This window comes from Nycticebus coucang, chromosome 10 (assembly GCF_027406575.1).
Source record: "Nycticebus coucang isolate mNycCou1 chromosome 10, mNycCou1.pri, whole genome shotgun sequence".
NCBI lineage: Eukaryota > Metazoa > Chordata > Mammalia > Primates > Lorisidae > Nycticebus > Nycticebus coucang.
Window position 1 is genome coordinate 91,924,790 of NC_069789.1, and position 12,280 is coordinate 91,937,069.

At 43.9% G+C, this 12,280-nt stretch overlaps 1 protein-coding gene across 3 annotated transcripts in view; it reads left to right on the forward strand.

Moving 5' to 3' along the window:
* SELP (selectin P) overlaps positions 1 to 12,280 on the forward strand; it is a 42,485-nt gene that overhangs the window by 14,308 nt on the left and 15,897 nt on the right. For 2 of the 3 annotated variants that reach the window (XM_053605933.1, XM_053605934.1), the window contains exons 4-9: positions 3,137 to 3,244; positions 3,721 to 3,906; positions 4,401 to 4,586; positions 5,108 to 5,293; positions 6,960 to 7,145; positions 9,668 to 9,853. In XM_053605933.1, the coding sequence (XP_053461908.1) occupies positions 3,137 to 3,244; positions 3,721 to 3,906; positions 4,401 to 4,586; positions 5,108 to 5,293; positions 6,960 to 7,145; positions 9,668 to 9,853 (1,038 nt within the window). The remainder of the gene's footprint in view (positions 1 to 3,136; positions 3,245 to 3,720; positions 3,907 to 4,400; positions 4,587 to 5,107; positions 5,294 to 6,959; positions 7,146 to 9,667; positions 9,854 to 12,280) is intronic. The other variant, XM_053605935.1, reaches the window with a different exon arrangement.

The window sequence follows — 12,280 nt, forward strand, 5'->3', positions numbered from 1 at the left end:
AGCAAAGGTGAGACTGGAAACCAGACTCCTAAATGACAGGTCTGGGGCCTCTTTCTACTACTACGGCCTCATGTAAGAAAAAGTATAAACTGAGAGGGAATAGCCCTGGCCCCTGGGAGACACAGCTGTAACTGGTATCTCTTGACTGTCAATGTCTTCCAGGCATTGTTATTAGTTCATTTACTGCATGTGTCATTTGTCCCTTCCTGTGAGTTGTATTTAGTCTTTATGACAACATCACTAATCAGTTCCTTCTATAATTCTTATTTTGCAGATGAAGGAAAGGCTCAGAAGCTTTTAAGTAATCTGCCCAAGATTCTAAACTAGTTGATGGTGGGGCCAGTTTCAAACTCCGGTTGACTATAAAATTGGTGTTTTATAGCCATGTATGCCATTGCATTCTTTCCTTTGCATTTTTATGAAACAATTTGAGTACATAACTAAGGATAACAAACGCTTTATAGTTTGTCTACAATAACACATCCAAAGTCCATATCCCTTGGATTTCAGTGGTGGTAGAGGAGCCAGGAAAGGGAAGAAGTAACTGAAGGTTAGATTTTGGGGATATATCTGATTCTCAGTTCCCCAAGGTCCAGAGGAAGCAGACATGCCTGAAAGCTTGGCCCTCCTGGAGTCATGAGCCTGGTGCCAGAGCTGATCCCATCTTTCTGATGTTGCTTCCTATCTAGACAGGCCCCTTCTGTACCTTGTAGTGCACAAACCCTGTGACTAGGGAGAGTATGGACTGTCCTGAGCAGGAGAGTCTTAAGTACCCTAGACCTTCTTTGATAATTCTTCTTACACATGCCACACTCTGCTATGTATATTCTGAATTCTTCAGATTTTAAACACTCCTACTTGGAATCCTTTAACAACACACATTTGGAATAGAATATGCAGCTTACTCCTTCTACATTTTCCCTCCCCTCACCCAAACTTCCTAGCTAAGGGAAAGCATACGCATGAATACATTGTCATGAATGAGATGTAGTCACATCTCATTTTATAAATAATATACTTATATACTAATTAATTAATGGCCATTTATCCATGGACCAGGATGGGCTTTATATTGTTCATCTGACTGCTCTCCTGGCTGGCTCTTTACCCTTTCTAGGCATTGCATCCCTAGAACTGTTCTTTATTAGATTATCTTGACTGCCATTAGTTGTTTCAATATGCCACCGATTTACTGTCTCCTAACCCAACCTTCAACATCCATTTCTGCAAGGCAGTCTTCCTCAACAAAGCTTACTAAAAAGTGGCAAGATAGAAAAGAGATTGAAAATAACTGTCATAAATGATGCCATTCCTGTAAGCTGCAAGGATGGCTAACATCACTAATTGGAATGATTGTACCTGATCCCAGATGGGCTCCATCCCTACCAAGTTAATACTCTAGATAGCCACTGACATTGATTGGCATTTTGCCATCCAAAATGTGAAGGATGGAGGGAACCATCAATTCTCTTGAGAAATAGATATGTACAAGGGCTTTTCAGAAAGTATCCAGCCATTGTTAATACTACTTTTCAGATCACATGGCATATTACATACATATTACAGACTTCTCCTGTATACTACTACAAGAGATTAAGTATTTTTGGAATAATTTTCTACATGTCAGGATTTGTTAGGCCTCAGAACCAGACAATCAAAAAGAGATTTGTTTACTGAATTATCATTATTCTCCTCCTTGGAAATCCATCCAAATGAATAGACAAGTTGCTAACCTACCTGGAAGCCCTAAAATGGCATAGAATACACAGTATTGCCCGTTTTTTGTTTTTTTTTTTAATTTCTAGAATTCTGATGTTCCCAGGAAGCCACAACCAAGGCAAAACTTATATGCTCCAAGAACATAGGCAGGGAAGTGTTACCACTGTAAGGTACTAGTGGGGTCAAGGTTAGGGGCAAGGTGGACGGGATGGAAGATGTGGGCAACCTTGCACCTACCAGCTGCTGTTGCCACCTGCATCTTCTCTTTACTTGGAATCCTTTCACATGCCTCAGTGCAGTGGCACCAAACTCACTGGCTGCCATGGGGGAATTTCCTCTTATAGAAGTTCTCATGGTTTATAGAATTATTTCATCTCAGAGTTGAGAGGAAACAGAAGTCATCTAGCACTGGCACGACCCTCTATGTGACATATGGATTTCCTCTTGTAACATATCCCAAAGTGCACCAACATGTGGCCAGGGCTTCGTGCAGAGGGAATGACCACCAGAAAGCAGTCCAGCCCCCGACCTTGCCCCCAACCATGACTCCATCAAAAAAAAAAAAATCAATGAAAACATTTTCAGTTCTTTCATAGTATCAACTCTAATACTGATCCTCCACCAAGTACAAATACCCTCAAAGACTTCCTGGTAAGAAAGACACCCTGGCCTTTGTCTATTGTCACTGAGCCTCATGGACTTAGTGCAGAGGTCCTGGCAGGCGAGCCGTGGTTTGTACCCCTTAAGCCTGGTGTGTTTAGCTTGGGAAAAATCCCCTCTTAGGGTTGTTTGTCCTTGGCTTGGAGCAGGTCTTAACATCTCATTTGGTTCCTGGGCTCCTCTGCCAAATGTCCATATGGCAGTGGACACAGATTTGCAGTAAACAAAAGGTGGAAGGATCTGGGCCTTGACTGTATAAACTGGGCTCAGAGAAGTAACTTGCTATGGCCACATAGTGAGCAGGAAGAAGTGCCAGGATTCAGGTCCTATTTGTGCAACACCTAGACCCCCACATCTACCTCCTAACCTCTATGCTATAACATGTGGCACGAGGACTTCCATGATAATTCAATACAATGAACACAGCTCTTGGTTAGAAAAATACAACCCATTTTGTGCCACGTAGAGAAGGCTCTCTGTTCGCACATCTACCAGTGGCTCCATTTGTCCCTCTGTGTCCGCACATAGCAATGCCCCTGTTAGGAAGCACCAAGTGTGAAATGAGAGCCATGCGATACTCCTGTGACACCTTTTCCATGGAACACCTTGCCTCTCCAGATGACACCATGGTTCTCGGTAGTCTGGTTAGCTCAGTCCTACCTGAGAGAGGCTGGATCTATGGCTTAAAATAGGAATCCAGGTTTTCTTAACATCTCCTGCGCATGTTCACGATTCTGACCATCCTGTTTCTATGCAGCCTCCTGCCAGGACACATCCTGCAGCAACCAAGGGGAGTGCATCGAGACCATCGGGAACCACACCTGCTCCTGCTACCCTGGCTTCTACGGGCCAGAATGTGAATATGGTGAGGCTTCCATCCTGCCGATATGATTTGGGTTACTGGTCTTCTGCCAGATGTGATGCCAGGAAGTAGATCGCGTTGGGGACACCCCAGTGAGTACAGGCTAGTCCTAGGCATCCCCTATCGTCTGTCTGCTGCACCCAAATTGCCTCTAGACACACATTCCGTGTAAAAAACATTTTTATTCTTGGAGAGAATAATAACTCATAAAATTTTAAAAGAGAAAAGGGAAATGCAAAGGAAGCAAAACAAAGAGAACTCTTTCCAACTATTTTACTTGTTTGAAATAAAAACCAGTGAAAGAATGAAAATGTCCCCAGAGGCAGCAAATAAAAGGAACTAAGTAAAGATGGCCATCTTGGGTTGGAAGCTTACAGAGTTAGAGTTAAGAGGATTACAAAAATAATTCCAACGTCGGCAAATCTAATACCATCTTTACATCTACAAAAAAAAAAGAATCAATATTTTGTCTCCCTCAGTCAGAGAGTGTGGAGAATTTGACCTCCCACCACACGTCCTTGTGAACTGCAGCCACCCCCTGGGAAGCTTCTCTTTCAACTCATGGTGCAGTTTCCACTGCCCGGAAGGGTACCAACGGAACGGGCCCAGCGAGCTGGGCTGCTTGGCTTCTGGACTCTGGACGAATAAGCCTCCGCAGTGTGTAGGTGTGTAGACCTTACTCTGTCCAGCCTCACTGATGACTGACATTTGGCGGGGAGGGGACAGGGCAGAACAAGCTAATGAGCATCTATGTTAAATGGGAAATTCTGATTATCACTGTTACTTGTCGATCAGACTAACACTGATTTTGATTTTCGTGGTATTTTATATCTGTAGAGTGACTTTCATTCTTGATTCTCAGGCAAAAACATTACAAAGAGATCCTTCTCCCTTTATTAATTACAGAGTGAACAGAGTATATTGATGGGGGAGGACTTACGGATTGAGCACTATTAATTTGCTTCTCTAAATGAAAAAAAAAAAAAAAAAGGTGTTTGGATCTTTTCAAACTGTAACTGACAGCCTCATTTAACCAAGCGAGCACATTAGCCTGCCTGCCTCTTTGGGAAGGTGTAACTGCTGTAGAAACTAGAGGCTTCCAGGGTGCAGGAATGAATTTGCCCACGGACTCACACAATTGTCCTGTGGTTCTTTTCAGCTGTGCAGTGCTCTCCCCTCAAGACTCCTGAACAAGGAAGCATGACCTGTCTTCACTCTGCAGAAGCATTTCAGTACCAGTCCAGCTGTAGCTTCAATTGTAAAGAAGGATTTGCATTAGTCGGGCCAGAGATGGTGCAATGCACAGCCTCAGGGGTGTGGACAGCCCAAGCGCCAGTGTGCAAAGGTGAGTTTCAGGCAGTAGTATAGGATGTACAGATTTGGGATGTATAGTGTCCACTGCACCCATTCCTTGCTGGGTCTATAGATAAAACTGATCAGCCTGAATTGCTACCATTTAACTCTCCTTCCAGCTGCCCTCTGGCTAGATTGTGTTAGTCTGGAATGAGAAAAGTGTGTCAAACTTTAGAAAAACAAAAGGCAGAATTTACTATAAACAAAATTGAAAAGTCCTCCCTTTCCCCAAACTCACAATCCACAGTTTCAGAATAGCCTCATTATTAATTTCACATAAGGTGGGAAAGGATGGCATCGGCCAGGACAGGTTTATCGAGGTATAGTGACAAGAGGGCATTAAGACTGGGGCTTGGAGGAATCTGCATCTTTAAGGGATTCAGGTCACCCTGAGGATGGGGCACTTGCCTCTTCCTAGTTCCAACCCGATTCCCAGAGGTTGTGCTGCTGCAGGTCTCCAGCTGTGGGCAGGCTTTTTTCTCCTTCCTAGTACCTTTCTCCTTCTTTATCCAGCTGTGCAGTGTCAGCCCCTGGAAGCTCCCAGACAAGGAACCATGGACTGTGTTCACCCATTGGCTGCCTTTGCATATGGCTCCAGCTGTAAATTTCAGTGCCAGCCTGGCTACTGGGTGAGCGGTTCAGACACAGTCCACTGCATCGGCTCTGGCCAGTGGACTGCGCCCCTGCCAGCCTGTGAGGGTAAGATTTTCGTTTGGCAGCCCCCAATCTATCCAAGAAGGAGTCAGGGCACAGTAGAAAGACCAAGCAAGAGCTCTTGATGTCAGGGTGACCTCTTTTAGGCTCGGACACTGAAGCAACTTATTCAACCTCTGGGAGCCATGGTTTCCTGTGAAATGGAGCTAAGAGTTGCAAGGGTTTTTTGATAAGAATTAAGTATATTACAAGTATACAATTAAATAGCATGTTTGAAGTACCCAATACAGAGCTGGGCACTTGCTCAAATTTTTGTTTCTGCTCCTTTTCTCCCTCTCTTCTCATCCCACTTGCATATCCAAGCTGTGAGACAATGTTCTGTATTTGAGAGGCAATCAGAGCAGCAGCCAAAATGGCTAAGAGAGAGTCCCCCGCAGCTTTTGACAAAGGAACAAAGGAACATTGCATCAAAAAAGAGTGTGTGAAGCAATGGTAGGCAATTATAACACCACAAAAATGAATTCTGTGCAACTGCCTCACACCCTCAACTTATAAGGCAGATAGGGGTCATCAGAGTATAGGAAATTAAAAGTGGGTTAGTGAATTCCTAGACTGGACCTAGAGGACAAGCCCAGCTCTCTCTTTACTGGCAAGCTATGAGGGTTCAGGGAAGTCACTTAACATTTCTGAACCTCACCTTCCCATCTATAAGGTAAGAAAGAATCAATAGAGATCTTTTATTTTTAAATGCCTTGATTCTATAAAAACCAGAGGTCAAAGCCCAGGGTTAGAGAGTGGTGTGTAGACTCTGCAAAGCCCCAAGAATAACCTGGAGATGAAATGGTTCATCAAGGAAGGGCCTGAGGAAACCAATCTTCATCAGAACTGAGGTCACTCCCGGCTTAATTGTGCTCAGAAACTGTGTGCAGGCTGCGCTTACTTGGCAGGCAAAGTCTAATTTGGATGACATCCTGTGCTCCAAGAGAGAACCCATTTGGTATCATGTTACAGGGCTCGGTAGGAATGTCAACAATAATACACGAGTTCAGCTTTTGCCCCCTATGTCCAAGCTTTTTCCATGTCTACTCTGCCCAGATTCAATTTCATAGATATCTTTCTCTATTTTTTTTTTTTTTGAGACAGAGTCTCACTCAGTCACGCTGGGGTAGAAAGCTCTGTCATCATAGCTCACAGCGAGCTGAAACTCCTGGGTTCAAGTGATCCTCTTGTCTCAGCCTCCCAAGCAGCTGGGACTCTAGGTGCCCACCACAAACACCTGGCTAAGCTAATGTCAGTAAATACTGAATGACGACTTTGCCATGGAAAACACTGTGCTCAGCTTTGAAGTACGACTCGGTGACTGATCACAGCCTTACGGAGTCTGTGGTGAAATGAGGAAGAATGACGGTCGTGTACAAACAGTAGCACAAGATCAGAGGGGCTGTGGGAGCACGTTAGAGGTGCTCCCACCTCTGAACTAGGATGAGAAGAGAGTCAAGTCTAGGCTGAGACCTGAAGGGCAGGGAGAGTGAATCAGATAGAGGGGCCTGAGAAGGGGCGCCAGGCAGCCTCCCTTTGGAAAATGAAAGATTTGGGGTTCTCAACATCCTGACAATGCGGGTAAGAAAAATGCAGGATGCCAGGGAGGTCTCTCCGAGAAAGAACTGGGCCCTGCCGTTACTCAGTTACAGAAGGGGATTTTTCTGCTTAGCAGTTTCGTGTGAGCCCCTGGGGAGGCCCGTGCACGGAAGCATGGATTGCTCACCATCCTCGGGAGAATCCCGGCACAACACCCGCTGCAGCTTCCACTGTGCTGAGGGTTTCGCGCTGAGGGGAGCTGACGTGGTGCAGTGCTCTGACTCGGGACAGTGGACAGCGCCAGCCCCCGTTTGTCAAGGTACTGTGACAGTCGCGATGTCCTTCTGCGCGTCGCAGCTCATCAAAGGCGTGAGCACCTGCACCGAGCCCTGTGGTGAATTTATTCATCGTGAGTCCTAGCAGGGCTGGCCCCAGGTGTGCCTGGCACCAGGGAAGGGGTGGGCAAAGCCAGGCCCGGGCACAACGCGACCTTAGTCGAGGTGAGGGCTGCATTACTGACACGTGGGGCTGCACTGGCGTGAAGGGGTGTGCCTGGGAGGAGCAAATGTGCCTAAGCAATAGCCTCGGAAAGGAAGGATGCAGGACAAGTGCTTAGTCCGGTTCTGTCATTTCCTGTCAGTAAAACTGGGGCCCCTCTGAGGCTCAGTGTCTTCTGGAAAACGGGGGTGCCTTATCTCCCTGGCCCCTATCGTTTATATACGTAGAAGCAACTTTAATACTCTTCATAAGTTTTATAGGGAAAATAATGATGAAGATAATATTACCTAATACATCATACATATTAGATTTGGCAAATGATCCTCTTTCAATATTTCAGCTTTTCAATATTTGGCTCTTACAGAACCAAGGCACAGGGGAATCATTAGCATTATATTTTTTAAGGGCACCTCACCAGAAGTCAAGTTCCAGAAGTACAGTTTGGACATTTTATGTTCTCGTTTACTAAAACCCTGGGAAATGTACATGACTCTCCTGGGTCCATGTATACTGTGATTTTAAAATGAGACAGTGGTTTGAAAGCAGAGTCTTGAAGAGACAGCTGTATGCCTGTGTTTGCAGCAGTATTATTCACAATAGTTGAAGTAGGAAAGCATGAAAGTTCCCGTCAGTGAATGATGGGATAAGACAAATATGGCAGACACTTGCAATGTAATTACTATTCAGCCTCAAAAAGGAGGGAAATTCTGACTGTGCTACAAACCTGGTGAGTCTTGAGGATGTTATACTGAGTGTATACACATACACTATATGATTCCACTTAAGTGAGGAACTTAGAGTTCCTCAAAATCACAGAGATAGAAAGCAGAGCGGTGGTTGCCAGGGGCCGAGGGGAGGGGAGAAAGAGGAATTATGATTTAATGGGTACAGAGTTTCAGTTTGATGTTATGAAAAGGATTTTGGAGATGGATGGAGGTGATGGTTGTGCAATATATGAATGTACTTGATGCCACTGAACTGTATGCTTAATACTGGTGACGTGGTAAAGGGTAAATGTTATGCTATCTATATTTGCCATAATAAAAAAATTGAAAAACAGAACAAAAAAGGTCATGAAAGAATAAATGGCCATGCACTATGCTGGTGAGACCTAGTGAGGGCAATGGGATGGATTGTGGATGGTCTAAGAGCCCTTAGATGTACTTAAAAGGAATCATACGGGGTCACCTGAGCCATTCTTTCCTCTAGGCAAGTAAATGTCTACTTGTCCACAGCAGATAGTTAGTCTCTTAAGCATCCAGAGCCATGGGCTCAGTAACTCCATTTATACGCCTTCTAGCACTTAAAGTCTACCTCTGATGGATAGCCTCAATAATACTACTATTGCTGCTGCTGCTTCTAATACCACCACCACTAATAATAATAATAACAATAGCAGCTTATATTTATTAAGCACTGTCTATGATTTCATTTAGTCTGACCTAGGAGGTAGTTACAATTATTGTTACCATTTTAAAAGTGAGGAAAGGCTTGCTTCATGTATTATCATCTATTTTACATAGTTGAGACCTGGAAGCTGCAGCGCTGTTTCTCCAGAATAACATATTAAAATTTTTATTCTGCTTTTTCATTTAACATTATACATTGAGACACCTCTTACAGCTTTCCAAAGTGAACTATATCATTTTTAGTCACCTTTAATATCTCTTTCCTGGACCCACCATAATTGACTTTCTTTAGTGGCATTTATGTTTGTTTTCCATTCTGTATTTTGTTCTTACAAATAATGTCTTAATAAAAAAGAAATCTCTGCATTGGCTCGGCGCCCATAGCACAGTGGTTACAGTGCCAGCCACATACACCGAGGCTGGCAGGTTTGAACCCAGCCTGGGCCAGCTAAAACAACAATGACAACTGCAACAAAATATTGCCGGACATTGTGGCAGGTGCCTATAGTCCCAGCTACTTGGGAGGCAGAGGCAAGAGAATCGCTTAAGCCCAAGAGTTGGAGGTTGCTGTGAGCTGTGATGCCATGACACTTTACCAAGGGCAACATAGAGAAACTATGTCTAAAAAAAAAACAAAACTCTGAATTGACTTTTATATGCATCTTGATTACATACTTAGCATAGATTCTTGAGTCCAAAAGTATGGGTGTAAATATTATTGACATATATTGCCAAAAGGCTCAATAATGATTTAGCATTTTCCTAATAGACTTTTTCCTGTGCCATTATAACTAAGTAACCCTCCTCTCATCTTCCAAGATAAGGAAGCCCTATTGAAGAATACCTGTGCTTGGTAGTGGAAAGGGCTAATGGGTCAGAATCAATGAGTACACCCATATTACTGTTTCTTTACTGCTCTTTTCTCATCACTTAGCTTTGCAGTGCCAAGATCTTCCGGTTCCAAGCAAGGCTCAGATGAACTGCTCCCATCCCTTCGGTGCCTTTCGGTACCAGTCAGCCTGCGGCTTCACCTGTGACGAAGGCTGGCACCTGGTGGGTGAAAGTGTGCTACAGTGCTTGGCTTCTGGAACCTGGAGTGCTGTTCCTCCAGAATGCCAAGGTAAGAGCCCATTTTTTCCAGCAGCTTAGATGTAGTTATAGACAGTATTTTGAAAGTCTGTGTTTTAAAGGTGGTAACTGTAGAGTTCACCTTGAATTGGACTGGAAAATTAATAAATACTCTCACTCATCCTTTCGTCCCATAACCAAAGGACCCCAAATGCAAATGTCTTCAGGGACTAGGCAGAGGGAATGGCCACAGGGAATGGCCCTTGCTATCTCCTTATCAGGGTCTTTATCAGGACCAGGACCGGAAGGCTCCTGTCACTAATCCAGTGAACTGTTCTCAACTGGTTAAAAAAGGCATCTGGAAAAAAGACCAGAAGAACAAAAATTGCTTCAGGATGGTTGTTCCAAGACTGGCATGACATTTTACTCTGAGGAACAATGGGGCATAATAATGGGGAACCAGGGGAGGCCAAATTTGTATGTACCTAGTTGCAAATATACTCCAAGATCTGTGGGACAGTAGAGAAATATACTTAGGATAAAGTGGAGAGTGACAGGAAGAGGATAAGACTACTCTATGAACTAGAGGTTATAAGATTCTCAGACAAAAAAAAAAATGTGCAGATTCAGTGTAAGAATTTACCTACATTGTACTTGATATGAAAAGCCACTGTATTCTGTCAATGGTGTAGTACCCTGTATGAAATAGAACTGGTTCTAATCATATCTGTCAACTGAAGGATAGATGTGTGTTTTCTTATATTTGCATTCTTTTTTTCCTTCAGTATAGTAAACTCTTTATTACATTGATAGAAAATATTGTCTTTACAAAGAAAGATCTATTAGCCAGGCCTGGTGGCAGGTGGTACACACCTATAATCCCAGCCACTTGGGAATCTGAGATGGCCCAGGAGTTTGAGGCAGCAGTGAGCTATGGTGACACCACTATATTCTAGCTCTGGCAACAGAGTGGGACTCTTTCTTCAAAAAAGAAAAAGAAAAGGAAAAAAAGCAATATTCTCATTTACAAAATCTACAGAAAAATTAGAAAATACAGAAATGAAAAATTATTTTCTTAAATACTCTAACCCTAAAATAGATACTGTGAACATCATTCTGGCATGAATTCTTCTAATGTTCTCCCCACTCACGTTCTCCTCTTTGCAATCAGTATTTTATGATAAATTTACACTTTTAGTAAGAAAATTATGGGTAAAGTACTAGACATTTCTACAGTATTTGCCACGCCTTTCACTTTGTACAGACGTTCAATATCTGAGCGGAATCAGGCAGATACATATTTTTTATGAAGAGGAAACCACTTGCTATTTAGGTCACGCACAAGCATGCACACACGTGCACAGACCTCCCTGGCGAGCTAGATCAACAGTGAGTGTATGAATGGATGAATGAACCAGCAGGACTGGGTGTCCACCCCCTGGCATCAGAGTATGGCAAGCCACTGGAATTGGGTCTGGGTGCACCTTCAGAGCTGGGTCTGGGGGAATGGGGTAGTTCTATGACTTTGTCCCTTCATGCTCATCCTGACTATACCGAAGCCCGGGCACATTACAAATTTTCTCAGCCTTCGGGAAGAGCTGGGAGTTGGTGAGGAGGGTTATCACAGTGATCAGAACTTGTCCTGGCAACCCCCGGCCATGCAGGGCACAGATTATAGTTCATCGCTCCATACTGTCCGGGGTGTTTCACAGCAAGGAGGTTGCCTCTCACCGCGGCTTCCTGTGACCTTCCAGTTCTCTTCTGCTTTTAGTTCTTTGTTTACTCTGACTGAACTTTCTCCTCCCATTGCTGGGTAGGCATCAAGCGAAATACTGAAATGTGGGCTGGACAGGAAGGTACCATGAGGCTTGCAATCCACTACATGTTGTGACACTTCTGAGAGTGTGTTATCAGACAATTTCCCTTTTTAATGCTCCCCCCCACCCTACCCTGCTGGCAGAAGGTAAAGCCACAAAAGAGCTGGCAATAGGCTCCCTGACCCCAAGGTCCTCGCTCACAGCCCTTCCCCATCCTTACAGTTCACAGGCTTCTTGAATTGTTCCCTCTCCCATTCCACAAACACACTTAATACAGAAAGACATTTCAAGTGGCAGAAAATAACTAGGTGTTTGGACAAGCTGATCAGATTGGAGGGAATTCAGCAGGAGAGGTGAAGGAATGAAAAGAAGAGAAAGGTGCCCTCAAAATTTCAGCCCATCTAAGTCAGTGGCTGAAAAGTGGCCCCTCGAACAGCCATACTGTCACCGTCTCTGGTCTAAAACCATACCTGGCTCAACCAGGTCAAACATTAAGAAGAAATACCCTAAACCAGGTGATCACTAAGTCTTCACTTTTAAACACCAGTGTGTTTAATCTGGGCTTTATTGTTTCGTTAATTGACAGAGGAACATCTTCACAGCTGTTGACATTTGCATGCAGAGTGTTTTTGCTTTTGATCAGAGTAAAAATCCTGGAGCTT